General features: G+C 46.3%; 1 protein-coding gene across 1 annotated transcript in view; it reads right to left on the reverse strand.

Moving 5' to 3' along the window:
- ATAD2B (ATPase family AAA domain containing 2B) overlaps positions 1-26451 on the reverse strand; it is a 610472-nt gene that overhangs the window by 167720 nt on the left and 416301 nt on the right. Inside the window, exons 18-19 of the mRNA XM_029596002.1 lie at positions 12867-13053; positions 3642-3827 (exon numbers count right to left, since the gene is read on the reverse strand). Of these exons, the coding sequence (XP_029451862.1) occupies positions 3642-3827; positions 12867-13053 (373 nt within the window). The remainder of the gene's footprint in view (positions 1-3641; positions 3828-12866; positions 13054-26451) is intronic.

The following is a 26451-nucleotide window of genomic DNA, read 5'->3' on the forward strand; positions in this document are numbered from 1 at the left end:
GGTTATTGCTATATGCATATATACATCTTGTAGATCTAGAGAGCAAAGCCAATCTCCCTGTTGGAGAAGAGGGAGTAGGGAGCCTAAGGTTACCATCCTGAACTTCTCTTTCCATAGATGCTTGTTTAGGGCACGAAGATCTAAGATTGGACGAATGCATCCAGATTTTTTTTTTTTGGTATTAGGAAATACCAGGAGTAGAAGCGCTTTCCCAGTTGTAGAGGGGGAACCTGTTCTATGGCATTGGCTTGTAGGGGGGATGTTATTTCCTTTTCTAGAAGTGGAGAGTGGTCAGTGGAACTCCACCTCAGATGAGGAGGAGAGTCCGCCGGTAGTGAGAGGAAGTTTAGATGGTAAGCTTGAGCTACGACTGACAGGACCCACTGATCTGTGGTGACTTGTGCCACTTGTTGGTGAAGTGGCAAAGACGGCCGCCTACTGGCAGAGATGGCAGAGGTGGAAGTTGGCAAATGCTCTCTCGAAGGGAGTCAAAATCCTGAGGAAGGACCAGGTTGTGGAGCTGGTTGAGTCTTCTGAGGCCTGGCCTGGCGAGGTTGAGCCTTCTCATAGGGTCTGGTTGGACGAGACCGAGCTGGAGGAGGGTAGTATCTGCATGCTTTGAAGCTGGCCCTTTTAGCCTCCCTTCGGAATGGGCATTTAGAAGAGGTAGAGAACTCTGTGTGCCCAGCAGAGGGTTGATGCAACGTCTCATTATGATCTTTGAGCTGAGTGACTGTCTCCTGAATCTCCTGTACAGGGGAGGTCTGCCAACCGCTCCTGAACCTCTGGACACAGATCTGAGGATTTCAGCCATGCCCACCTCCTGGCACTTATTCCAGCTGCTGAGACCCTGGATGCTTTGTCAAAGATATCATAAGTGGAGCGCATCTCATGCTTGCCAGCATCAAGGCCTTTTTTAAGAATAGAATTCAGCTGATCCTGAAACTGGTCAGGGAAGGAATCAGAAAGTTCCTGAAGCTGCTTAAAGAGATTCCTATTGTATTGCGAGATGTAGAGTTGGTAAGCCGCAATATGGGAAATTAGCATGGCCCCATGAAAGACTCTACGACCAAAAGAATCAAAGAATTTCTGCTCCTTCCCTGGAGGCGCGGAAGAATGAGGCCTGTGTCTTCTGGCCTTCTTTTCGGTGGATTCAACCACCACTTAATGGTGGGATAGCTGAGTTTTCTGGAAGCCAGGCGCCGATTGGACTAAATAAGTAGCATCAGTCTTACGGTTAACAGGTGGGACTGTCCGTGGATGCTCCCAGTTGCGCGGAAGAAGCTCAAGGAGGACTTCATGGACAGGTATGGACATTACACCTCCTTAGGCACATCAACAAACTGAAGGACTTCTAGCATTTTGAGTCTGAAGTCTTCTTCAGTCTGGAGAGTAAATGGTATGGTCTCTGACATCTCTTTGATAAAATTTATGAAAGAGAGGTCTTCTGGCGGGGATCTCAGTCTTTCCTCTAGAGGTGAAGGTTCAGATGGGATATCCCCTGTATCCTGGGAATCCGATGAATCATCTGACCAAGGCTGGTAGTGTGGATCCCCAGCATCCAGCGGGCCCTCCAGATGATAAAAAGGGCCTTCTCTGGCCGGTGGAGGTTGGGGCACCGAAGGTATCGGAGGAGGCACCGGTGGCATCGGTAAAGGTTGATGCAGTATTGGAGGCAGAAGTGGCACCAAAGGACTCTGTGACCTCTGTGACCTTGGTGGCAATACTCCAGAAGGCTCAGGAATCAGATCCAGCATCATTGCACCCTCCTCCTCCGAGGAGAGATGGATGGGCATCGATGGACCAGAAGGAATCGGTGTTTTCACCGATGCCGAAGGCAGAGTACCGATGAAGGCATCCAGTCTGTCAAGCAGCGGTGCGAGCATCGGTGGTGTTGGATCCGGTGCCAGAATCAGAGTCGGCATTGGTGCAGAGGGAACCGGATGTCCATGGAGAGCCTGCACCACTGCCTCTTGAACCATCCGGTTCAATTCCTCACGGAACGCTGGTGTTGTTAAGACTAGTTCCAGAGTGGAAGGCTGGATGGGCACTGCAGGAGTGTCCACAGGTATACGTGGAGTCTCGGCCACCATTCCCACCGATGGCGGGGAACGCCTCGGTGTACCTGGCACGGAGGAGGACGGGGGCTCCTCAGCACGGGCCTTCTTCCTCGGTGGAAGCTGAAGTTGAAGCCACCGGTGCGCCCTGATCGGACGGCAAGGTCTTTCGATGCCGATGCCGATGTTTGTCTCAATGCTCACCCTTGCCCGGTGCCAAAGAAGCAGAAACTAAAGCCTTCGATGATGATCAGGAGTCATTGATGTCCAACCGATTACGAAACTTGGCAGGCGATGGCGTCAATGACTTGGAAGCCTTAGCTAAAGGAAGCTACTTGATATGAAATAGTAAAGCCATCTTTTCCAAACGGGCCCGACGACCCTTAGGGGTCATTTGGGCACAGTTGGTACATGTATCCACATCGTGGGTAGGGTCCAGACAAAGCACACAAACCTGGTGAGGGTCGGTAATGGACATTGTCCAAGGACAGTCCAGGCACCTACGAAAACCTGTCGCCATCGTTGCCGAAAATTTAGGGCGGAGCTCGGTCGGTGACCGTCGGGCCTAAGACTTGGAACCGTCAGGTAACTGACCGAAAGTTAGCAAAACTTACCGTACAGTCGCGGGTATCGACAGTGTACAGGGGGACCCCAGCCGGGATGAAAAGTTTTGCAAATTTTGAAAATATTTCCTGAGGAAAAAATTCCTTGTCAGGAATCCGTGAGAGAGCTCCTCACTCCACTTGGCCAAAGCTGAGCGGAAAAAAAAGCGACTGAAGGGGGATCCCTGCTGGATGCAGGGTTGATGGCATAATGGGCATGCTCAGTGGTGCCAGTCAAAGTTCTAGAAACTTTGACAAAAGTATTCCGTGATTGGGCTCCATCCTGATGATGTCACCCATATGTAAAGGACTACCATCCTGCTTGACCTGTGAGAACCGCGAGACAAACTGCAGCGCGGAAAAAAAAAGAGACTGAAGGGAAACCACTGTGGCTTCATGGATTATGGCATGCTGGGCATGCTCAGTGTGCCAGTCAAAAGTTCTAGAAACTTTGACAGAAGGAGCCCTATCATGGAAAACCTATCTGTTTATGTCACCCACATGTGAGGACTACCATCCTGCTTGTCCTGGGAGAATACCATTAGCATAAATTCTTATACAATGCGGAAGCATTGATTTTGTACTGTCTCAAAGGAAAAAGTCTCCCCAACTGAGGCACTATTACCATATCCAGAAACCAAGTGGTTTCATGGAGGTCTACCGAGCCTGCTTAGCCGCTTAGTTCACACAGGACCTCAGGCTAAACCAATGTGTTTACAACAAACGAGAATAGATGAACGAACATTTTTATACTTCTACAAGAAAACTACATTACTTTAAATCAGGGTGACTCAACTGAAAGCTTGAGAACATGTAATTATTCCACAATCCAAATTTATTAAAAAAAAAACACAGAATACAATAGTAAATAGTTGTATTTTAGGATGAAATCAACTTTTTAATATGCTTTTGAGTCATGACTTACTGGGGGATCAATAAGCCACTAAGGACAGTGCAGATGCAACAAAGATTTGAAACTCACCTCCTCAGGCAGTTCACTATACATGGTTTCAGAGGTAGAGAGTAAAAATATTGGTGAGAATGATGGTATATCTTGCAGCAGTGTTAGAAAAGTAGCTCTCACAGTTTCACTGACAGCTTCCCACCAATCACCAACGTGAGGCATGTAAACAACACTAGGTACTGTCCGACGAGCTTCACGAAAGATCTGGGGAAAAGAAAGCAAGACTTAGTTTTAGAAACTTATCTATACTCTATAGGGGGTTACAGCAGTAATAAGGGTTAACTTGCCCTGCTGGACCATCATTTTTATCCTTCAACAATGCAATTTAATGGAGAAATTACTTACCTGATAATTTCGTTTTCCTTAGTGTAGACAGATGGACTCAGGTCCAATGGGTATAGTGTACTCCTGTTAGCAGTTGGAGACGGATCAGATTTCAATCTGAAGTCAGCTCCTAGTACATATACCCCTGCAGGAAGTGCAGCTCTTCAGTATTCTCCTCGAAAAGCATTGTGGATATATGTGTGACTGATTGACTAACTTAATAATATGATTAACTTAAATAAACTTCATAACTTGTTAGAACGTTTAAAACATAATTAACTTGAACTGGTTGATTGACTATAGCTGGAGACCGCCAGTGTACTCAACTGGAAAGCTTCGACACCCGGCAGGGTGGATATCTTAGGTAGATGAAAACATGGCTTACCCTTGATTCATTGACAAAAAACCATGTATAACGGCAGCCAAGGGTGGGATGCTGAGTCCATCTGCTAACACTAAGGAAAAAAATTATCAGGTAAGTAATTTCTCTCTCCATTTACTAGCGTGGAGCAGATGGACTCAGGACCAATGGGATGTATAAAAGCTACTCCCGAACCGGGTGGGAGGCTGTCCGTGGTCCATTTAGAATTGCCCTTGCAAATGCCGTGTCCTCCTGAGCCTGCACATCCAGACGGTAGAATCTGGAGAAGGTATGGATGGAGGACCACATTGCCACCCTGCAGATCTTGGCAGGTGACAACATTCTAGTTTCTGCCCAGGATACTGCCTGGGCTCTGGTAGAATGGGCCTTGACCTGTAGAGGTGGGGGTTTTCCAGCTTCTACATAGGCCGCCTTGATGACTTCTTTGATCCAGCAGGCAATGGCTGCCCCCGAGGCCGCTTCTCCTTGCCTCTTTCCGCTGTGAAGGACGAAAAGGTGGTCCGTCTTTCGTACTGGTTCCGCCATTTCCAGGTATCTGGATAGGAGACTGCCGATGTTGAGATGGCATAGACTACAGGTTTCTTCTGAATTCTTCAAGCCATCCATCGTTGGTAGTGAGATGGTTTTGGTTAAGGTGGAAGTGTGAGACCACTTTGGGAAGGAATGAGGACACGGTGTGTAGTTGGATGGACCCCGGGGTGAGTCTGAAGAACAGCTCACGGCAGGACAGTGCTTGTAGTTCCGAGATGCGGCGGGCCGAACACACGGCCAGCAAGAACACCGTCTTTAAGGTTAACAGACGGAGGGACAGGCCTTGGAGGGGTCTGAAGGCGAATCCCACTAGGAACTCCAGGACAAGGTTAAGGTTCCATAGAGGTACTGGCCACTTTAGTGGTGGGCGAATGTGTTTGACTCCTTTCAGGAAGCGTGATACATCTGGGTGCAAAGCTATGCTGTTGCCCTCGCTCCCGGAGCCGTAGCATAACAATGCTACCACTTGTACCTTGATGGAGTTGAGGGACAAACCCTTCTGTAGTCCATTCTGTAAGAATTCCAGTATCATGGGGACATTGGAGGAGCATGGCTTGACGTTGTGGTCTTCGCACCAGGCCTCAAAAACTCTCCAGATCCTTATGTACGTTAGAGAAGTGGAGAACTTGCGTGCTCAGAGGAGAGTATCTATTACCGCCCCCCGAGTATCCGCTCTTTCTCAGGGGGGCCCTCTCAACGGCCAGACCGTAAGAGAGAATTGAGCTGGGTCCTCGTGAAGGATCAGACCTTGTTGTAGTAGGTCTCTGTGTGGGGGCAGGGGTAGTGGATTCCCTGTCAGCAGTCTTCTCTAGTCTGCGTCCCAGGGTCTTCTTGGCCAATCTGGAGCCACCAGAAGAACTAGACCCCTGTGTCGCTGTATCTTGTGTATGATTGCTCCCAGCAAGGGCCACGGCGGGAAGGCATATAGCAGGGTCCCCGGTGGCCAGGCCTGTACCAGGGCATCGATCCCCTGGGACTGCGGATCTCGCCTGCGGCTGAAGTATCTGGGTACTTGAGCGTTGGATCTGTTTGCTAGAAGGTCCATGTCTGAGGACCCCACCGATTCACTATCTGGAAGGCTGTGGACAAAAGCTTCCACTCTCCTGGGTTTAGACTTTACCTACTGAGGAAGTCTGCCGTGATGTCTTTCCCGGCGATGTGGACGGTGGAGATCTCCTGGAGGTTTGCTTCCGCCAACGCCATCAGGAGGTCTATCTCTAGGGACACCTGTTGGCTTCTGGCCCCGCCCTGTCGGTTGACGTAGGCCACAGTCGTGGCGTTGTCCGACATCACCCTGACCGCTTTGTCTCAGAGTCTGTGGGCGAACCGCAGGCAGGCTGGTCTGACTGCCCACGCTTCTAGGCAGTTGATGTTCCATCCCACCTCTTCTGCGTTCCACCGTCCTTGGGCGGTTAACTCTTCGCAGTGGACTCCCCATCCGTGTAGACTGGCATCTGTGGTGAGCAGGGTCCAGGTTGGGGAGGATAGTCTTGATCCCCGGCTCATGTGGCTGGTCTGCAGCCACCACCATAGCTGGGTCCGGATTCTGCTCGGGAGTGGTAGACATACGGTGTAGTTCTGGGACCGTGGGCTCCACCGCAATAGAAACGAGCATTGTAGGGGCCTCAAATGGGCTCGCGCCCATGGCACCACTTCCAGTAAGGATGCCATCAGTCCGAGGACTTGCAGGTAGTCCCATGCAGTGGGATGAGGAACGCTCAAGCAGGGTATGCAGCCAGTTCCGCAGTTTTGATCTCCTTGTGGGGGTCAAGCTGACCTTGTCTTCCTTGGTGTCGAATCAGACTCCTAGGTATTCCAGTGACTGTGAGGGCTGTAGGGAGCTTTTGTTTGTGTTGACCACCCATCCTAGGCTTTCCAGTAGAGAGTTATCACTTTGCTGGTCGCTTGGTGGCTTTCCTCCGGTGACTTTGCCCTGATCAGCCAATCGTCTAGGTAAGGGTGGACAAGGATTCCTTCCTTCCTCAGAGATGCCACCACCACTACTATTACCTTGGTGAACATCCGGGGTGCTGTGGCTAACCCGAAGGGTAGTGCCCGGAACTGATAGTGACGATCCAGGACCTTGAAGCGTAGGTAGCGCTGGTGCTCCTGGTGAATTGGGATGTGTGAGTAGGCCTCCGAAAGATCCAGGGATGTGAGAAACTCTCCTGGTTGTATTGTGCGTATGAAGGATCGTAGGGTTTCCATGCGGAAGCTGGGGATCCTTAGGTGGCGGTTGACCGACTTGAGGTCCAGGATAGGTCTGAATGTACCCGGCTTTCTTGGGTACGACGAAGTAGATGGAGTAATGTCCAGTATTCATTTCCTGTGTAGGCACCGGGGTTATGGCCTCGAGGGCCAGAAGTCTGGATAGAGTAGCTTCCACTGCCGCCCTCTTGAGGAGGTCGTGGCAGGGGGATTCCACGAACCTGTCTGGAGGGGTTCGAAGGAAATCCAGGTAGTACCCCTCCCGGATGATGGCTAGGACCCACTTGTCCGAAGTTATCTCGACCCATCTGCGGTAGAATAGGGCTAGCTTGCCCCCTATGGCTTCTTCCCTTGGATGGGTCGGCTGATTCTCATTGTGGGGCGCAGCTGGGGCCTGTCCCCGAGCTGGCTCTTCTCTTGTTGTGCTTGGTCCAAAAGGACTGGTTCCTGCCTGTAGGGCGGGGTGCTTGACAGTTGCTCTTGTAAGGGTTGAAGCGCTGCGAGCTTCTGCCTCTGGCGGACCTGTGGAAGGGACGCTGGTTTCTCTTCGTCTTGTCTTCCGGCAGGAGTGGTAATGGGGAGTCGCCCCATTTGTTGGCCAGTTTCTCTAGTTCGCTGCCGAACAGGAGGGATCCTTTGAAGGGCATCCTCGTGAGGCGCGTCTTGGAAGAGGCATCAGCCGACCAACTTTGAAGCCAGAGTTGTCTCCTGGCCGCCACTGCGGACGACACTCCTCTGGCTGCTGTGCGCACTAGATCGGAGGCAGCGTCAGTGAGGAATGATACTGCTGGTTCCATGTCTTCTCCCGGAGTGTTGTTCCTGGCTTGTGATAGGCAGGCACATGTCACCACGGTGCAGCAGGCCGCAATCTGCAGTGACATGGCTGCAACTTCAAATGACTGTTTTAGGATGGCTTCCAGGCGCCAGTCATATGCATCCTTGAGCGCTGCTACTCCCTCCACTGGGATGGTAGTGCGCTTGGCGACCGCGCAGACTATGGCGTCCACTCTAGGGCATGCCAGAAGCTCCTTGGTCGCTGGGTCCAGGGGGTACAGGGCTGACAAGGCTCGTCCCCCTTTGAATGTAGACTCCGGGGCATTCCATTCCAGGTCAATTAGCTGTTGTACCGCCTGTAAGAGAGGAAAATGGCGAGACGTCTGGCGAAGGCCCTCCAGCAGGGGGTTCGTTCTAGGTTCCCCCGAGGTGCCTTGGCCCGGGATAGCGAGTTCCGTTAGACATTGGGATACGAGGTCCGGGAGCTCGTCCTTTGTGAAGAAGCGTCTCATGGTTCGGTGTGGCTCTATCACCAAGGGAAGTTCCCCCTCCTCCAGGGGCTCAACTTCCTCTTCGGAGAAATCCGTGTCCCCATAGGCAGGGCTTCTGGGTGGTGGGAGCCTGTGCCTAGGCCTTGAGGGTCCTGGGGCATGAGGGTCCTCCGGTGGAGCATGTGGCTGATCAGCCAGAGGTGCAGTTTGCATCTTGACAAAGGCGTGAATCCCCTTGAATAACTCCACCCAAGATATCGACACTGGGTCTAAGTTGAGGGGCGCAGGTTCTCTGGGGGTCCCCCGTCTGTGGGGGGGGGACCCACTGGGGCCTGCTAGGACCAGGGTACCCCCTAAGGAGCTAGCACTGGGTCCTGGGTGGGACTGGCCCTGACCTGGATCTCCCAGGACCTCCTCACAGTGTGCGCACAGGGCGTCGGCCTCCTCGCTCTGTGTGGCTCTGATGTGGCATGCAGGGCAGAGGCCTTGAGCTTTTATTCCTGTTTCTGGAGGTGCCATGTCTGTGGACGCGTAAGCTCTTGTGCGCTCCAGTGCGCCTGAGATGTGCGTGCAGATATGCGCCTAGCCGTAGATATGCGCCCGGCTCTGTGCATGCAACTTATGCGCGCAAGGCTTTATGTGCACGTAAGTTTATGCGCACAAGGATTTTGTGCGCTTAGCTTGATTTGTGCGCTCAGATCGAACGGCAGGCGGCGCAGTGAATAGGGCCAAGATGGCGACGGTGAGCATGTGGGTAATATGGCGACCTCCTCGGAGGGTCTCCCCGTGGGCAGACCCTTGGAAATAGCCGGGGCCTGGCCCTGCTAGGGCGGATCAACCCGGTGGCACTGGTTCCGATCGGTGACCTGTGCTCCTCCTCGATCCTCGGAGACCGGATTCAAACAGCAGATTTCCACCCTACCTTGTCTTCGGCGCCTCCCGGTTTCGTTCTGGGCAGTCTCCGGCTGCGGGGGGGAGAGGGCAAATACCTTCACCCACCGTGCTTGAGGGGTGCACCTGCTGCCTCTCAGCCGCGCCCGAGGATCGGGGGTTAGGTCCTTGCTGCGATTCGGCTGCCGGACCGAGGCTCACCTCCGAGGGACCACAGAAATCACCTCGGGAGTCTCAACTGGGGGAGGGACCCGAGGGTATCACCGCAGGAGAGCGGGGCTCATCTTCAGGTAGGTTTTCCCCTTTAATTTTGGTTTTCTTTAGATTTGGTTCAAACGCTGCGAGAGCGTGCAGATAGTCCCTAACTGCTATGGAGACGGAAAATACTGAAGAGCTGCACTTCCTGCAGGGGTATATGTACTAGGAGCTGACGTCAGATTGAAATCTGATCTGTCTCCAACTGCTAACAGGAGTACACTATACCCATTGGTCCTGAGTCCATCTGCTACACGCTAGGAAAACAATAATGAAGTCTGATATACTAGAGTTCACAGGAAGCAACCTCAAACATTATGTGAAAGATCCAATGCAGAAGAGTCCTTGATGTTATCTTCATGACACCTATGAATAACTATACATCAGAGCAGGGATGGACAAGTAAGATCCTAGAGAATCACAACGTGTCAGGTTTTCAAAGTAATCAAAATAAACAAATCAACCAAGCTTGTATGCTAAACATATTCAAATATAAACACCTAAATATATTCTTCAAGGACAACCTAAAAACCAGGCCTGCTTGTGGCCTTTAAGAACTAGAGTTGAACTGTCTTACATGAAAAGATAAACTAGGTTCACCAGGTGAGATGGCAACCATATTTAAACAAAAAGGAACGATGAAAGACTTATTCCTCAATTTATGGCCATACTGAATATTTCATTTAGTTATATACAAGCATAATAAAACCATAAGGGACAAAGACAATATTTCTGAATGTCTACTCTGTCTGAAAATAAGAATGCAGAGCAAGACAGCCTAAAAAATGAGACATACATAATGGCAGATTAAACCCACAGATCCTGTTAGCTTGGAGCAGCCGCATTCAGATACAAGACAGCCCTGACCTTATAGTTCCTAGCAGAAATTCAAATCCTGAAAATATGTTCTTCATTTTCAAGAAGTAAAGTCCCCTAAAAAAATAATTAACATTAGAAAAGGAAGAGCTGTAATAAGGACATTAAAACTGCTCTACATGCCACAAACAATGCAATAATGCATTTTGTGTTTCCAGATTCTGAGATCCTCAATGTCCTCTCTTATAGCAGATGTCATGGCCATCCATTGATAGACATTTACAGCCACAGACAATTCTTGAAGCCACTGGGTATGGCCTTCTTGGAACCAGAGATTGGCATTTTTCTTCTTTTCTTGGTTAGCACTGAAAAATGCTGTTGATGGGCTGCCGAGGCAGCAATCAAAAAGCAAAAAAACAGAAATTAGACTGCAATTGTCAAAAAAAAAAAAAAAGAACTCTAAGAGATAGAGAGGGTACACATCCGTGTGGAACCATGGCCAAAAATGGGGCTGACTGGAACTCCTGTACATGCTCAGTAATAAAATTTTTTGGAGCTAGACAGATGGGTTCAATTCAGTGTCATCAGATGAGGTCACCCATATGTCATGGCTAATTCAGCTCTATTTTGCTAAAATGTTTAAACAATACAATTTACAGAGAACATAATACCATTTAGAATAATAATCAGTTTATCAGAATTTGCCAATTTTCAGATTCTAAAATCTATCCCTGTCAACTGAAAAGCAGGCTGTTAATACAAACAAAAAACACACTTTGAAATGTCTCTATGCCAATACCAGAAGTCTAAGAAATAAGATGGCAAGATTTAGAGTGTATAGCAATGAATGATAGATAGACTTAACTGGTATCACAGAGACATGGTGGAAGGAAGATAACCAATGAGATATTGCCATACCAGGGTATAAATTATATCGCAATATTAGGGAGCAGCAACTCTGAGGGGGGGGGGGAGGGTGCTTTATGTCCGGGAGGGCATAGATCCAACAGGATAAGGATCCTGAAAAAGACTACATGCACAATTGAATCTTTATGGGGAGAAATGCCATGTGTGTTGGAGAAGAATATAGCGATAGGAATATACAACTGTTCACTTGTACAAAATTATGGGACAGACGATAAAATGCTAAGCGAAATTAGGGAAGCTAACCAAATTGGTAGTGCAACAATAATGGGAGATTTAAATTACCTCAATATTGACTGGGTAAATGTAACAGGACATGCTAGAGAGATAAAGCTCCTGGATGGAATAAATGGCAGCTTTATGGAGTAATTGGTTCAGGAATCAACGACAGAGGGAATTATTTTAGATCTAATTCTTACTAGAGAGTAGGATTTGGAGAGAGAGGTAACAGTGGTGGGCTGCTTGGCAGTAGTGATCATAACATGATCAAATTTGAATTGATGACTGGAAGGAGCACAATAAGTAAATCCATGGTTCTAGCACTAAACTTTCAAAAGGAAACTTTGATAAAATTAGAAAAATAGTTAGAAAACATTGAAAGGAACAGTTACAAAGGTTAAGAAATATAACACCATCTTAGAAGTGCAGTCCAGATGTATTCCACGCATTAGTGGAAGGAAGGCCAAACAATTGTTGGTATGGTTAAAAGGTGAGGTGAAAGAGGCTATTTTAGCTACAAGATCTTCCTTCAAAAACTGGAAAAAGGATCCACCTGAAGAAAATAAGAAAAAGCATAAGCATTGGCAAGTTAAATGTAAAACATTAATAAGAAGGCTAAAAGAGAATTTGAAAAGAAGTTAGCCGTAGGGGCAAAATCTCATAACAAAATGTTTTTAAAATGTATCTGAAGTAGGAAACCTGCACGGGAGTCATTTGAACCATTAGATGATCAAGGGGTTAAAGGGGTACTTAAGGAAGATAAGGGCATCGCGGAAAGACTAAATTAATTCTTTGCTTCACTGTTTACTGAGGAGTACATTGGGGAGATACCCTTTCTAGAGACTGTTTTCAAGGGTGATGTTGAAGGGGGTTGTGATAGAGGTCTACAAAATAATGAAAGGACTTTAATGGGTAAATGTGAATTGGGTATTTATTTTTTTAGATAAAGACTAGGAGGCACTCCATGAAGTTAGCAAGGAGCACATTTAAAACAAATAAGAGAAAATTATTTTTCACTCAACGCACGGTTAAGCTCTGGAATTCATTGCCAGAGAATGTGGATAAGACAGTTGGTGTAGCTGGGTTTAAAAAAGATTTGGATAAGTTCCTGGAGAAGTCTATAAACTGCTATTAATCAATAAAGAATAGCCACTGCTTGTTACCAGCATTAGCACCTTGGGATCTATTTAATGCTTGGGTACTTGCCTGGTACTTGTGGTTTGGTTGCCCACTGTTGGTCTAACCCAGTATGGCATATCTTATGTTCTTATCATGCATATCACATATGTTCTTATCACACAAGGTGTTTTATGTAGACCACCAAGACTAGGCAACACAGATTGCTGAAGTACACCAACCATGAGTCCGCAGAAGCAAAAGCACCTTTGTAAATAAATTATAAAACATTTGTGTTTTGGGTATACTAACCTGTGCACATGACTCTTCAGGTGTTTTGGCACTAACAGAGTAAAGTGCTGGCAGATCTAATCTGTGTACAGAAAATCTTTCAAGGGTGTGCAACAGTGCTGGAGCAAGGTGTGATGTTTGACCTGAACCTCTCTTTCCAGAAAGTAGTAATCTCGGCCTATAAGAGGTTGGCTGACGATAAGCTGACCTGTAATATAAATAAACATTTTATAAATGTATCTAGTAACATTATATACAAACATACACAATACTTAAAAATAAAAGTTGACTGCCTATCCAATATAGCATCCTGCACAAATATATTTTTAAAAAACTACACTATTTACATGTATGGCCTATAAATCCCATTCCACTTTATTTGTCAGTACTTTGATTAACTTAACATCTTTAGTAAGACTGAATACAAGTGAACATACTAAGCCATTTCATGCAGCTGCATAGATTGTCTAGTTCTCACTTTCTCAATACAGAACTAAGTCAAAATAATTACATCAGAAATCATTTTGTCAGTGTATTGCTAAAAGCATATTGACATTTCCAAGCTATATGATAAGCACTGCCCCTAGTTTTCTGTAGTAGCTCGGGGTAGATTCTTTGGCAAGAGTTAGAAAATTTTCTGGCACATTTGCATAAATCTGATTTTGCATATCAATGTACATTCATTATGCATAATAAAAATAAAGTAGTTTTCCAAATTCACTTTATACCTGTATAATTCATTTTGTTCTTTTCATAATTTTATGGGTAGGGGAACCTCAGGTATCGATATAGGAGAGGAAAAGAGATGACTCAAGGCTGTGGAGAGAAGAGGGATAATTGGGGATAGGGAGGAGAAGGGAGGAGGATCAAGGATGACAGATATGCACATATCCATTTCTCCTTTAATCTTTCATATACATCCTCCTCCAAAACCGCATCCCCAGTCCCTCTTTCACACAACTGCCTCACCCACCCCTGCCCCTTTTTAATCTGTCAATCCCACCTCCCCTTCTCTCCTGCACCGATTGGGACAGGAGTGGGAGAAGAGCAGTGGTTCCTTAGGTGAAATTCTCTACCACTCGAGGGTCAACTAGCATTCTGAAATTTGTTTCATACCTGTGGTTGCTGCATGGCTCCAAGGGCTCAAGTCCCAAGTAGCATAGGAAGATGACACGACCTGTGGTGCTGCCACTCTCCACCTCCTCAGCATGGTAGCGGGCAGAAAACCCAAACCTGTCCTGGGGACCCCACAGCCATTCGGGTTTTCATGAAATCTACAATGAATATGCATGACATACATTTGCATACCATGGAGACTAAGCATATGCAAATTTATATCATGCATATTCATTGTGGATATACTGAAAACTCAACTGGCTGTGGGGTCCCCAGGACAGGTTTGGGAAGCCCTGGTGTAGGGTGTGTGTAGGATAGTGGTCCTGGTGAATAGGATTTGTATACTACTGTCCACCTGGTCAAGATGGTGAGACGGACAGTGAAATGCTAAGAGAAATTAGGGAAGCTAACCAAATTGGTAGTGCAGTAATAATGGGAGATTTCAATTACCCCAATATTGACTGGGTAATGTATCATCGGGACACGCTAGAGATAACGTTCCTGGATGGAATAAATGATAGCTTTATGGAGCAATTGGTTCAGGAACCAACGAGAGAGGGAGCAATTTTAGATCTAATTCTCAGTGGAGCAGAGGACTTGGTGAGAGAGGTAACCGTGGTGGGGCCGCTTGGCAATAATGATCATAATATGATCAAATTTGATTTAATGACTGGAAGGGGAACAGTGTGCAAATCCAAGGCTCTCGTGCTAAACTTTCAAAAGGGAAACTTTGATAAAATGAGAAAAATTGTTAGAAAAAACTGAAAGGAGCAGCTACAAAAGTAAAAAATGTCCAAGAGGCGTGGTCATTGTTAAAAATACCATTCTAGAAGCACAGTCTAGCTGTATTCCACACATTAAGAAAGGTGGAAAGAAGGCAAAACGATTACAGGCATGGTTAAAAGGGGAGGTGAAAGAAGCTATTTTAGCCAAAAGATCTTCATTCAAAAATTGGAAGAAGGATCCAACAGAAGAAAATAGGATAAAGCATAAACGTTGGCAAGTTAAATGTAAGACATTGATAAGACAGGCTAAGAGAGAATTTGAAAAGAAGTTGGCTGTAGAGGCAAAAACTCACAGTAAAAACCTTTTAAAATATATCTGAAGCAGAAAGCCTGTGAGGGAGTCAGTTGGACCGTTAGATGATCGAGGGGTTAAAGGGGCACTTAGAGAAGATAAGGCCATCGCGGAAAGATTAAATGATTTCTTTGCTTCGGTGTTTACTGAAGAGGATGTTGGGGAAGTACCCGTAATGGAGAAGGTTTTAATGGGTAATGATTCAGATGGACTGAATCGAATCACAGTGAACCTAGAAGATGCGGTTAGCCTGACTTCAGTGCCAGGAAAAATAGTGGAAAGTGTTCTAAATATCAAAATCACAGAACATATAGAAAGACATGGTTTAATAGAACAAAGTCAGCATGGCTTTATCCAGGGCAAGTCTTGCCTCACAAATCTGCTTCACTTTTTTGAAGGAGTTAATAAACACGTAGATAAAGTTGAACCGGTAGATGTAGTATACTTGGATTTTCAGAAGGCATTTGACAAAGTTCCTCATGAGAGGCTTCTAGGAGAAGTAAAAAGTCATGGGATAGGTGGCGATGTCCTTTCATGGACTGCAAACTGGCTAAAAGACAGGAAACAGAGAGTAGGATTAAATGGGCAATTTTCTCATTGGAAGGGAGTGGACAGCGGAGTGCCTCAGGGTTCTGTATTGGGACCCCTTACTGTTCAATATATTTATAAATGATCTGGAAAGAAATACGATGAGTGAGATAATCAAATTTGCAGATGACACAAAATTGTTCATAGTAGTTAAATCACAAGCAGATTGTGATAAATTGCAGGAAGACCTTGTGAGACTGGAAAATTGGGCATCCAAATGGCAGATGAAATTTAATGTGGATAAATGCAAGGTGATGCATATAGGGAAAAATAACCCATGCTATAATTACACAATGTTGGGTTCCATATTAGGTGCTACAACCCAAGAAAGAGATCTAGGCGTCATAGTGGATACACATTGAAATTGTCGGTTCAGTGTACTGCGGCAGTCAAAAAAGCAAACAGAATGTTGGGAATTATTAGAAAGGGAATGGTGAATGAAAATGAAAATGTCATAATGCCTCTGTATCGCTCCATGGTGAGACTGCACCTTGAATCCGGTGTACAATTCTGGTCGCCGCATCTCAAAAAAGATATAATTGCGATGGAGAAGTTACAGAGAAGGGCTACCAAAATGATAAGGGGAATGGAACAGCTCCCCTATGAGGAAAGACTAAAGAGGTTAGGACTTTTCAGCTTGGAGAAGAGACGGCTGAGGGGGGATATGATAGGAGATGTTTAAAATTATGAGAGGTCTAGAACGGGTAGATGTGAATCGGTTATTTACTCTTTCGGATAGTAGAAAGACTAGGGGGCACTCCATGAAGTTAGCATGGGGCACATTTAAAACTAATCGGAGAAAGTTCTTTTTTACTCAACGCACAATTAAACTCTGGAATTTGTTGCCAGAGGATGTGGTTAGTGCAGTTAGTATAGCGGTGTTTAAAAAAGGATTGGATAAGTTCTTGGAGGAGAAGTCCATTACCTGCTATTAAGTTCACTTAGAGAATAACCACTGCCATTAGCAATGGTAACATGGAATAGACTTAGTTTTTGGGTACTTGTCAGGTTCTTATGGCCTGGATTGGCCACTGTTGGAAACAGGATGCTGGGCTTGAAGGACCCTTGGGCTGACCTGGTACATGGCATTTTCTTATGTGGGGAGGGTGTGTGTAGATGGATTGAGGACGATGGTGTAAGGATGGGTGTGCAGCTGGTTGTGGATATGCTGGAGTGGCCGTGTCTGTGTGTGCATATTTACCCCCTCCACAGTATATTATGTACGTGCATGTAAGTGGAAGGGGGTTGTGGGAGTGATGTTAATGGGAGGGGTAAGAATAGAGCAGGTGGCTTTGGGGAGATGAGTTTGTGTTGGGATGGGGGAACAGTGATGGTGTGGGTGTATAGAGGGGAGATGAAAAGTTTTGGGGGAAAAGCAAGACTGTGTGTGCATGCATGCTTGCAAAATTTTGCCATCATGCTCCACTCCTCCACCCTCCATGTTCCCTTACCTCCCCCATGCCAACTCCTTCCCTTCTCACTACTATAACTTACCCCCTTCTCCTATCTTCTTCTCAACTATCTCCCATTTATTTCATGCCCCCTCTCCTCTTCCCACCTCCTGCGATGTGCATAGTGCAAGTGACTGTGATTGGGGGTGTGTGCGATTGTATGTTTTTGTGATATGAGTGGATGAGTTGCTGGAATGGGGAAGTAGGTTTCCAGGGGAGGGGCAGATTGCTGTGACAGGATTTGCGGTGGTGTGAGGGGGAGTGTGCATGGTTTAGGTGACTGTGCTTAGGGATGTGTGGATGGGGATGTATGCAATGGAATGTTTTTGTGGTGTGAGGGGGGGTGTGAATCGTCAGAGTGGGCAAGTAGGTTTGCGGGGGAGGGGAAGATTGCCGTGACAGAGTTTGTGGGTATGGCTGGTTGTATGGAGAGGGAAATATGGATTGTGTTGTGGGTGGTGTGTGGGGCAGTAGGGTAAGTGTTAGGCTGGACTTTCTGGTAGCATGAATGGCTCTGGGGAAGTTGCGTGTGGGTGGGTGTTTGGGTAGAGGTGTCATTCTCAGGATATGTTTTTTGGCAAATGGATGGTGTCAGTTGTGTGAATGGATGTTCAAAGGGGTGGGGACAGAAGCATGTTTGTGGGTTCCATGTATTGGAGATATGGAGAGGATTGTGGGGAGGACATGAAAGAGTGTGGTCGGGGAGTACAGGAATATAGATACTTTTCTCATTGAACACCCCACTTTCTAAAAAGGTTTGGGTACGTTCCTAGAGGAAAAATCCATAAACTGCTATTAATTAATAAGCAATAGTAGCTTGAGATCTATTTAATGTTTGGGTACATGCCAGGTACTTGTGACTTGGATTAGCCACTGATGGAAACAGGATGCTGGGTTTGATGGACCCTTGGTCTGACCCAGTATGGCATGTTGTATGTTTTTCTATTCTTCTGACCCTTTCTTCTTTCTCCCTCCAGCACATGTTCTCTGTACTTGTCAGTTGCCTGCCCACCTCCCTCCCTCTACTCTCTTGACCAGTGAGCAGTTGCTTGGGGCTCAGGTTTCATAGGGTTTGTTTACATATTCCTCCTTTCCAAGTCCGAAGTTGGATCACCCACTCCATACCCTCAACTGACTTCGGGGATGCTGTAAAGCCTGGTAGGAGTTTGAAAGTTTTCTTCTTGTCTGCTGTTTTTGTCGGCCCTTCACTGACTTTTATGGAGGGGGGGGGGGGGTGGTTGGGGGTGAGAAAACACAGCTGCGTGCATTTACTTCCTGTCCAGCAGTCTCTGTAGTCTCTCCTACTTATTTTTTCTCATGCTGGGGCCCACCCTCCCACACAATTTGCTGATGCCTGTACATGTACAGTTGTACTAAAATGATTACTCAGAGCCCCTAAGATTGTTATAATATAGAAAGATAATATTTTAAATGAGGTCCTTGAAAACATTTGTTAAAATTAAGAGTGCAGACATTCCATAATAATGCCAATATATGGTGTTTTAAACTAATTCTGAAGTTTTTTCATTTTTTCTATAGTGCAGAGGTGGTCAACTGGTATCTCACAAGTTGCCTGTGGCTCCCCGAAAGCAAAATTGCAGCTCTTTAAACTCTGCCAGCAGCAGCAGTCAGCAGCACTGTTTTTTCAAACGTGCATGTGTGGGTGTGGCCTTCTTCAAATAGCTGTGTAGGTCCCGTAAGAGCATGTGCGTGGTGGGGGGGGGGGGGGGGAGAGGAATGATCTGGAACCCAGTTCTGCTACTTCTTTTCAAACTTAAGAGGAAACACAGTAGGGTGTTTTGCTACTGTCCCTCACCTTCAGGCAGTCTGCAGGGAACAGGAAAAAAGCAGAGTTGCTTACCTGTAACAGGTGTTCTCACAGGACAGCAGGATGTTAGTCCTCACATATGGGTGAAATCATCAGGATGGAGCCCAATCACGGAACACTTTTGTCAAAGTTTCTAGAACTTTGACTGGCACCTAATGGGCAAGCCCAGCATGGCACCAACCCTGCATCCAGCAGGGGTCCCCCTTCAGTCTCGTGTATAGCAAGAAGTACGTGCGAAAATAAAATAAATCGCAAGCGAACCCAACTCCGCGTGGTAGCGGGCGGGTTTCGTGAGGACTAACATTCTGCTGTCCTATGAGAACACCTGATACAGGTAAGCAACTCTGCTTTCTCACAGGACAAGCAGGATTGTAGTCCTCACATATGGGTGAACAGCGAGCTGAGGATGCCCGAGCAATGTACCAAAAGCAATCAAAGACATTTATTTATTTATTTAATAGTTTTTTTATACCGACCTTCATAGTAAATAACCATATCGGATCGGTTTACAATTAACAAGAAAATAACTGGGGTAACAATTCAAGTACAGCAAAAACCAGTAGGTAGGAATGAGTCAAAAAGTTACAATCAACAGGGTAAGAGAACTTGGAAGCTTGCAACAAGCTGGAAAGAAGATAAGGCAGGAAATAAATATGAGGTGATACCATAGGGCGTACGGGTTAAAGCATAATGGTGCTTTAACCTGGAGGTGTCAGAGTCCATTAGTGAGTGTAATCACCATAACGGGTAAGAGTGAAGGACAACTAGTGATTGTCTGGTGGGTCGGCGAAGGCTTGGTGAAATAGCCAGGTTTTAAGTTTTTTTCTAAAAGTTAACAGGCAAGGTTCCACTCTAAGACTTGAAGGGATGCTATTCCAGATGGATGGGCCAGCTATCGAAAACGCTCTGTCTTTGGTCGTCGAGAGGCGTGAGGCTTTATTTTATTTATTTAACACTTTTTTATACCGACCTTCATAGTAAAACCATATCGGATCGGTTTACAAAGAACAAGGGGATAACTAAGACAAATAACTGAGGATAATAACAATAGAGGAGAATAAGGCAAAGTTACAATTAACAAGGAGTAAAAAACTTGGAAGCTTAACGCTGGAAGAAAGAACAGATAAGAAAGAAGACATGTAGGAAGAGATTGCTACATGATACAATAGTGCAATACAGATTATTGTATACAGTACAGTATCAATGAGGGTTAAAGCTAAAGATGATTAAAACTGGAGGTGCCAAGGTCTGCCGATTTTTGAAGGTGCCAAGGTCTGCCGATTTTTGAAGGTGCCAAGGTCTGCCGTTTTGGAGGTGCCAAGGTTCATCGTTTTGAGGGAGCCAAGGTCCATCGTTTTGAAGGATAGAGGACCGAATTGGCCAAGAAAGTGTAGGCGATTAGTGATTGTCTGGGGGATCGGGGAAGGCCTGGTGAAAGAGCCACGTCTTGAGTTTTTTTCTGAAAGTTGAGAGGCAGGGTTCCAGTCTGAGGTTTGAAGGGATGTTATTCCAAATGGATGGTCCAGCTGTTGAAAATGCTCGGTCTTTGGTCGAGGAAAGGCGTGTGGCTTTCATGGGGGGGAAATTTAAAGTGCCTTTATGAATATCTCTAATAGGTCTGTTGGAGGAGTATAGAGTTAAGGGAATTTCAAGGTCGAGTTGGAGTTGATGATGAATGGACTTGTGTATAAGAGTGATTGATTTGTAGAGGATTCTAAAGTTCACTGGTAACCAATGAAGTTTTCCGAGGATGGGAGAGATGTGCTCTCCGCGGCTGGTGTTTGTTAGTAGTCTCGCTGCCGCATTTTGTATCATCTGCAGAGGTTTAATAGTGGATTTAGGGAGGCCTAGAAGAAGGGCACTGCAGTAGTCTATCTTGGCAAATAGCAACGCTTGGAGGACTGTCCTGTAGTCTTGGAAAAATAGTAGTGGTTTGAGTCGTTTAAGGATCTGGAGTCTGTAAAAACAGTCTTTGGCTGTGGTGTTAACTGTTTTCTTTAGGTTTAATCTGTTATCCAGAAATACTCCAAGGTCTCTCACATGCTTGTGTGAGAAGTACGAGTTGTAAGGAGATGATGAGGTAAAATTTTCTTCATTTGAAGAGATGAGGAGGATCTCTGTCTTTGCAGCGTTCAAGACTAAATTTAATCTATTGAGTAGATTGGTGATGGATACAAAGCAGTTATTCCAGTGGGCGAGCGCTTTTGAAATAGAATCTGTGATAGGAATTAAGATCTGCACGTCATCTGCATACAGATAGTGAATTAGATTAAGATCAGTTAGCAGTTGGCAGAGGGGAAGGAGGTAAATATTGAAGAGGGTTGGGGATAGGGAGGAACCCTGAGGCACACCAAGATTGGATTTAGTTAAGGGTGATTCTTTATTATTAATTTTAACTTTGAAGGTTCTGTTACGGAGGAAGGACTTGAACCATCTGTGAGCTGCTCCTGAGATACCAATGTCTGCTAGGCGGTCCAGGAGAATGGAGTGGTTGACGGTGTCAAAAGCCGCCGAGATGTCTAGCAGGATTAATAGAAAGGAGTAGCCTCTGTCGAGACCCATCATGATGTGATCTGTAAGTGAGATGAGGAGGGTTTCCGTACTGCGCGATTTGCGGAAGCCATATTGCGAGGGGTATAATATATTGTGGTCTTCAAGGTACTCTGAAAGCTGGGTGTTTACCAGTTTCTCTGTCAGTTTGGCTAGGAACGGGAGATTGGAGATGGGTCGGAAGTTGGCTAGTTCATCAGGGTCTAAGTTGTGTTTCTGGTTTGAGTGCTGCGGTTTTTAGGCTGTCAGGGTAACTCCCTTGGGTTAGAATGCAATTAATGATACTTGTCAAAGGACCTGAAATCGTGTTTGGAATGAGGAGAAGAGTTTCGATGGAATATTATCTGCTGGATGACTAGATGGTTTCTGTCTTTTTAGTAAGGATTCAATCTCTTTGGTGGAAATTGATTCGAAACTATCGAGTTTGGCACTTATGAGGGAGTGAGGATTCTCTTCTGATGTGAGAGGAGCAGTGTTAGGAGGGAGAAGGGCGAGGGTATTCAGAACCTTCTGTTGGAAAAAAGAGGCAAGTTCATTGGCCTTGGAAAGTGCTTGTTCGTCTGGAATAGATGGAGGCGTAGATTTCGTGATTTGAGATACGTATGAGAAGAGGGCTTGGGCATCATACTGGAGATGATGTATTTTATTGGCATAGAATTCCCTTTTTGTTAATAGTATAGAGGTCCTGTAAAGATGTAGGTAACCTTTGTACTTTGCCAAGGACGCTATGTTGGGGGTTTTACGCCATAAGTTCTCCTTGTGTCGTAGTTCCTGTTTCATCTGTTTGAGTTTGGGAGTGAACCAAGGTTGATTTCCTTTTTTTGTAGGATTAATTGTTTTGGAGATTATTGGGCAACATTTGTTTGCCACTGATTCGGTGATCTTCTGCCATGAAGATAGCGCTGAGTCTGGATTGGAAAGGTCAAGGTTCATAATTTCCTTGGCGATCTGGTCACTAAGAATATCGGAAGAGCATGATTTCCTGAATTGAATAGTGGAGAGGTGAGGAGACGAGCGTGTCTGTTTGTCTATGGAGAAGGCTGATTCTATTAAGAAATGGTCTGACCAAGGGATCTGGGAGCATGAAGGTTCGTAGGTACAAGAGAGTTTGGAATTGATAAAAATTAGATCTAGTGTATGTCCTGCTTTATGTGTAGGGTTGTTGATGATCTGCATGAGTCCCATAGCACTGAGGGTGGACAGGAGCGCTTCACAGTTTGATGAGCTTTAGTAGGGGGAAATTTCAGGGTGCCTTTGAGAATATCTCTAGTTGGTCTGTTAGAGGAGTGGAGTTTGAATGGGATTTCCAGGTCGAGTTGATGATGGATAGTTTTATGTATTACGGTGATTGATTTATATAGAATTCTGAAGTTAACTGGTAACCAGTGTAGGTTTCTGAGGATGGGAGAGATGTGTTCGCCGCGACTGGTACTTGTCAGCAATCTCGTAGCCGCATTTTGTAACATCTGCAGTGGTTTGACAGTGGATTTGGGGAGGCCTAGGTAGAGGGCACTGCAGTAGTCTATTTTGGCGAACAGTAGCGCTTGGAGGATTGTCCTGAAGTCGTGGAAGAATAAGAGTGGTTTTAGTCGTTTTAGAATCTGTAATCTGAAGAAACAGTCTTTGGAGGTTGTGTTGACCATTTTCTTCAGGTTTAGACGATTGTCTAGTATTACCCCAAGGTCTCTAACCTGTTTGCAAGTAATGTGAGAGATGAGTGGAGATGGTGGGGAGATACTGATTTCGTTTGAAGAGATGTGGAGCAGCTCTGTCTTGGAGGCATTAAGAACCAGGTTTAAACTGTTTAGTAGATTAGTGATGGATAGAAGGCAGTTGTTCCAATGGGTGAGCGCTTTTGAGATTGATTCTGTTATCGGGATTAGAATCTGCACGTCGTCTGCGTACAGATAATGAATTAGATTGAGGTCTGTTAACAGTTGGCAGAGGGGGAGGAGGTAAATATTAAAGAGGGTAGGAGATAAGGAGGAACCCTGAGGTACGCCAAGAGTTGATTTAGTTAGGGGAGACTCTTTATTGTTGATTTTGACTTTGAAAGTCCTATTGCTGAGGAAGGACTTGAACCAGTTGTGTGCAGATCCGGAGATGCCGATATCTGCTAGGCGATCCAGCAGGATGGTATGGTTGACGGTGTCAAATGCCGCCGAGATGTCTAACAGGACTAGCAGAAAGGAGTGTCCTTTGTCTAACCCCATGATAATGTGGTCAGTAAGTGAAATGAGAAGGGTTTCCGTGTTGCGTGATTTCCGGAACCCATATTGCGATGGGTATAGGATCTTGTGGTCTTCAAGATATCAGAAAGCTGGGTGTTTACCAGTTTCTCCGTTAGTTTGGCAACGAATGGGAGGTTAGAGATGGGTCTGAATTAGCTGGTACATTAGGATCTAAGTTGTGTTTCTTGAGGAGGGGCTTGAGTGAGGCGGTTTTTAGGCTGTCTGGGTATTTTCCTTCCGTTAGCAGGCTGTTTATGATACCGGACAGAGGTCCTGAGATCACATTTGGGATGAGAAGCAGGAGTCTCGATGGGATGTTATCAGCTGGATGGCTTGATGGTTTCTGCCTTTTTAAAAGGGATTCAATCTCTTTGGTGGAGATTGACTCGAAACTGTCAAATTTGGGTCTAGTAAGAGCCTGGGGATTCTCACATGGCTTGGGAGGTGTAGTATTTGAAGGCAGGAGGGCGAGTGTATTTAATATTTTCTGTTGAAAGAATGTGGCGAGCTCATTAGCCTTGGTAAGAGCTTGTTCATCTGGAATAGGTGGAGGGGTAGATTTGGTGATTTGTGTCACGTAGGCGAATAGGGCCTGGGCATCATATTGGAAGTGATGTATTTTGTTGCATAGTATTCCTTTTTTTCTGTAGAATGGCGGTCCTGTAGTGATGTAAGAAATCCCTTGTATGTAGAAAGGGTCAAGTGTTAGGGGTTTTTCGCCATCTGTTTTCTTTATGGCGTAAGGTCTGTTTCATTTGTTTAAGTTCAGCGCTGAACCAGGGTTGATTTCCCTTTTTTGTTGGGTTGATTGATTTGGAGACAATAGGGCACCATTTGTTTGCGACTGTTTCTGTAATCTTTTGCCAGGAGGATAGGGCTGAGTCGGGGTTATCTAGGTCTAAGTTAGAAAGTTCTTTGGAGAGCTGATCGCTGAGAGTGTCAGATGGACATGCTTTCCTAAATTGAATGGTGGAAAGGAGTGGGGCGGTGTGTGTCTGTTTGTGTGTGGAGAAGGAAGATTCTATCAGGAAATGATCTGACCAAGGGATTGGGGTACAGGAAGGTTCTACTGTGCAGGTGAAATTGGAATTGATGAATATTTGGTCCAGAGTGTGTCCAGCTTTGTGTGTGGGGCTGTTGATGGTCTGAGTAAATCCCATAGCGCTGAGGGTGGTGAGGAGGGCTTCGCAGTTTGCAGAAAGAGGTGTTGCGTTTGTATGGAGGTTGAAATCCCCCATGATCATTGTTGGAAGGTCTGAGTTAATATATTTCACAATGGATTCTATGAGAGGTGAGGGGTCCGTTTCTAGAACTCCCGGTGGAGCGTAGACTAGCATAATTTGTAGATGTTTTGACTTGACTAGACCCAATTCCAATTTGGACTCTGTCTTGATTGAATGTGCGGTCAGTCTGAGTTCTTTCTTGGTGGCTAGAAGAAGTCCGCCTCCTCTTTTTTTGAGTCTATGGAAGGTGAAGATGTCATATGTTTGCATAGGTAGTTGGTTGGTTAAGGCAATGTCCGAGTTTTTTAACCAGGTTTCTGTGATGGCACAGATGTCTGGGCTGGAATCCAAGAGGTAATCATTGAGAATATGTGTCTTCTTAGTTAAGGATTGCGCATTGAAGAGGGTTACTGAGAGTAGCGTGAGGCCTAGAAGTTGGTTCAGTGGTGATGTCATGATAGGGATAAATCTTTTTTGTATGACGTTGGTGGAGTTAGTTGAGGGGGTTCTCCTTTGGTTGTGGATGATTGGGATGTTGTAAGTGTGCATGATGAGTGGAATTCTGGAGGAGGTTTAGTCTGAGATGCGCTTGATTGGGTCTGGAGGCAAGGATTGTCTGATGCTGGTAGAATGCTGAGTGCTGGGCGGTTGTTGTCTGATGCTGGTAGAATGCTGCGTGCTGGGCGGTTGTTGTCTGATGCTGGTTGAATGCTGAGTGCTGGGCGGTTGTTGTCTGATGCTGGTTGAATGCTGAGTGCTGGGCGGTTGTTGTCTGATGCTGGTTGAATGCTGAGTGCTGAGTGCTGGGCGGTTGTTGTCTGATGCTGGTTGAATGCTGAGTGCGGTAGTACACTTTCTCTGGATAATCTGCCGTGTAGGAGCAGGAAGTAGGTTGTGAAGGGACCTGTGACAGGTTACAGCCGCTCCAACTTGGAGGGAGAGTGAAAACACGTAATGATGTGGGGTGTGGAGGTTGACCGGCTAGAGAACCGTAAGGGCTGAGCAGTATCAGAGTTCAAGATAAGGGCTGTCCTGCAGGGCTACACTAAGGGGCACACAAAGGGGCAGGCCCCTTTGGTGCGCTCCTTCAGCGCGCGGCGCCGGGCTGGATACTGATTTAAAGCCCCATAAGGGCTGGCTCCTATTGGTGGAGCTGGATCGGTGGACGGGGCTTTTTTTCGCTCACCTCGTGGCCTCGCGAGAGGCTTGTCCCTGGTCCACCTCCCCTGGCCCCGATGGGCCTACGCCGATCGCGCGGGGAGGGCCGACCCGGATCGAGGAGGCAGTGCAGGGCGGCGGTGCCGGAGAGAAGGGATCGCCTGCAGTCTTTTACGGCCCTTTAAAGGGCTCTGGGGAGGCGTTGGGGCTTCCGGGGAGGGCTTAGCAGTGCCCTTCCAATTGCAGCTTCTTTGTTTTTAAATTCGCCGCTTTTTTTTTTCTGTTTGCTGTTGTTTTTTTTTTTTGTTATCGCTCACCTCGTGGCCTCGTGAGAGGCTTGTCCCTGGTCCACCTCCCCTGGCCCCGATGGGCCTACGCCGATAG

This window comes from Rhinatrema bivittatum, chromosome 3, assembly GCF_901001135.1.
Source record: "Rhinatrema bivittatum chromosome 3, aRhiBiv1.1, whole genome shotgun sequence".
Lineage (NCBI taxonomy): Eukaryota > Metazoa > Chordata > Amphibia > Gymnophiona > Rhinatrematidae > Rhinatrema > Rhinatrema bivittatum.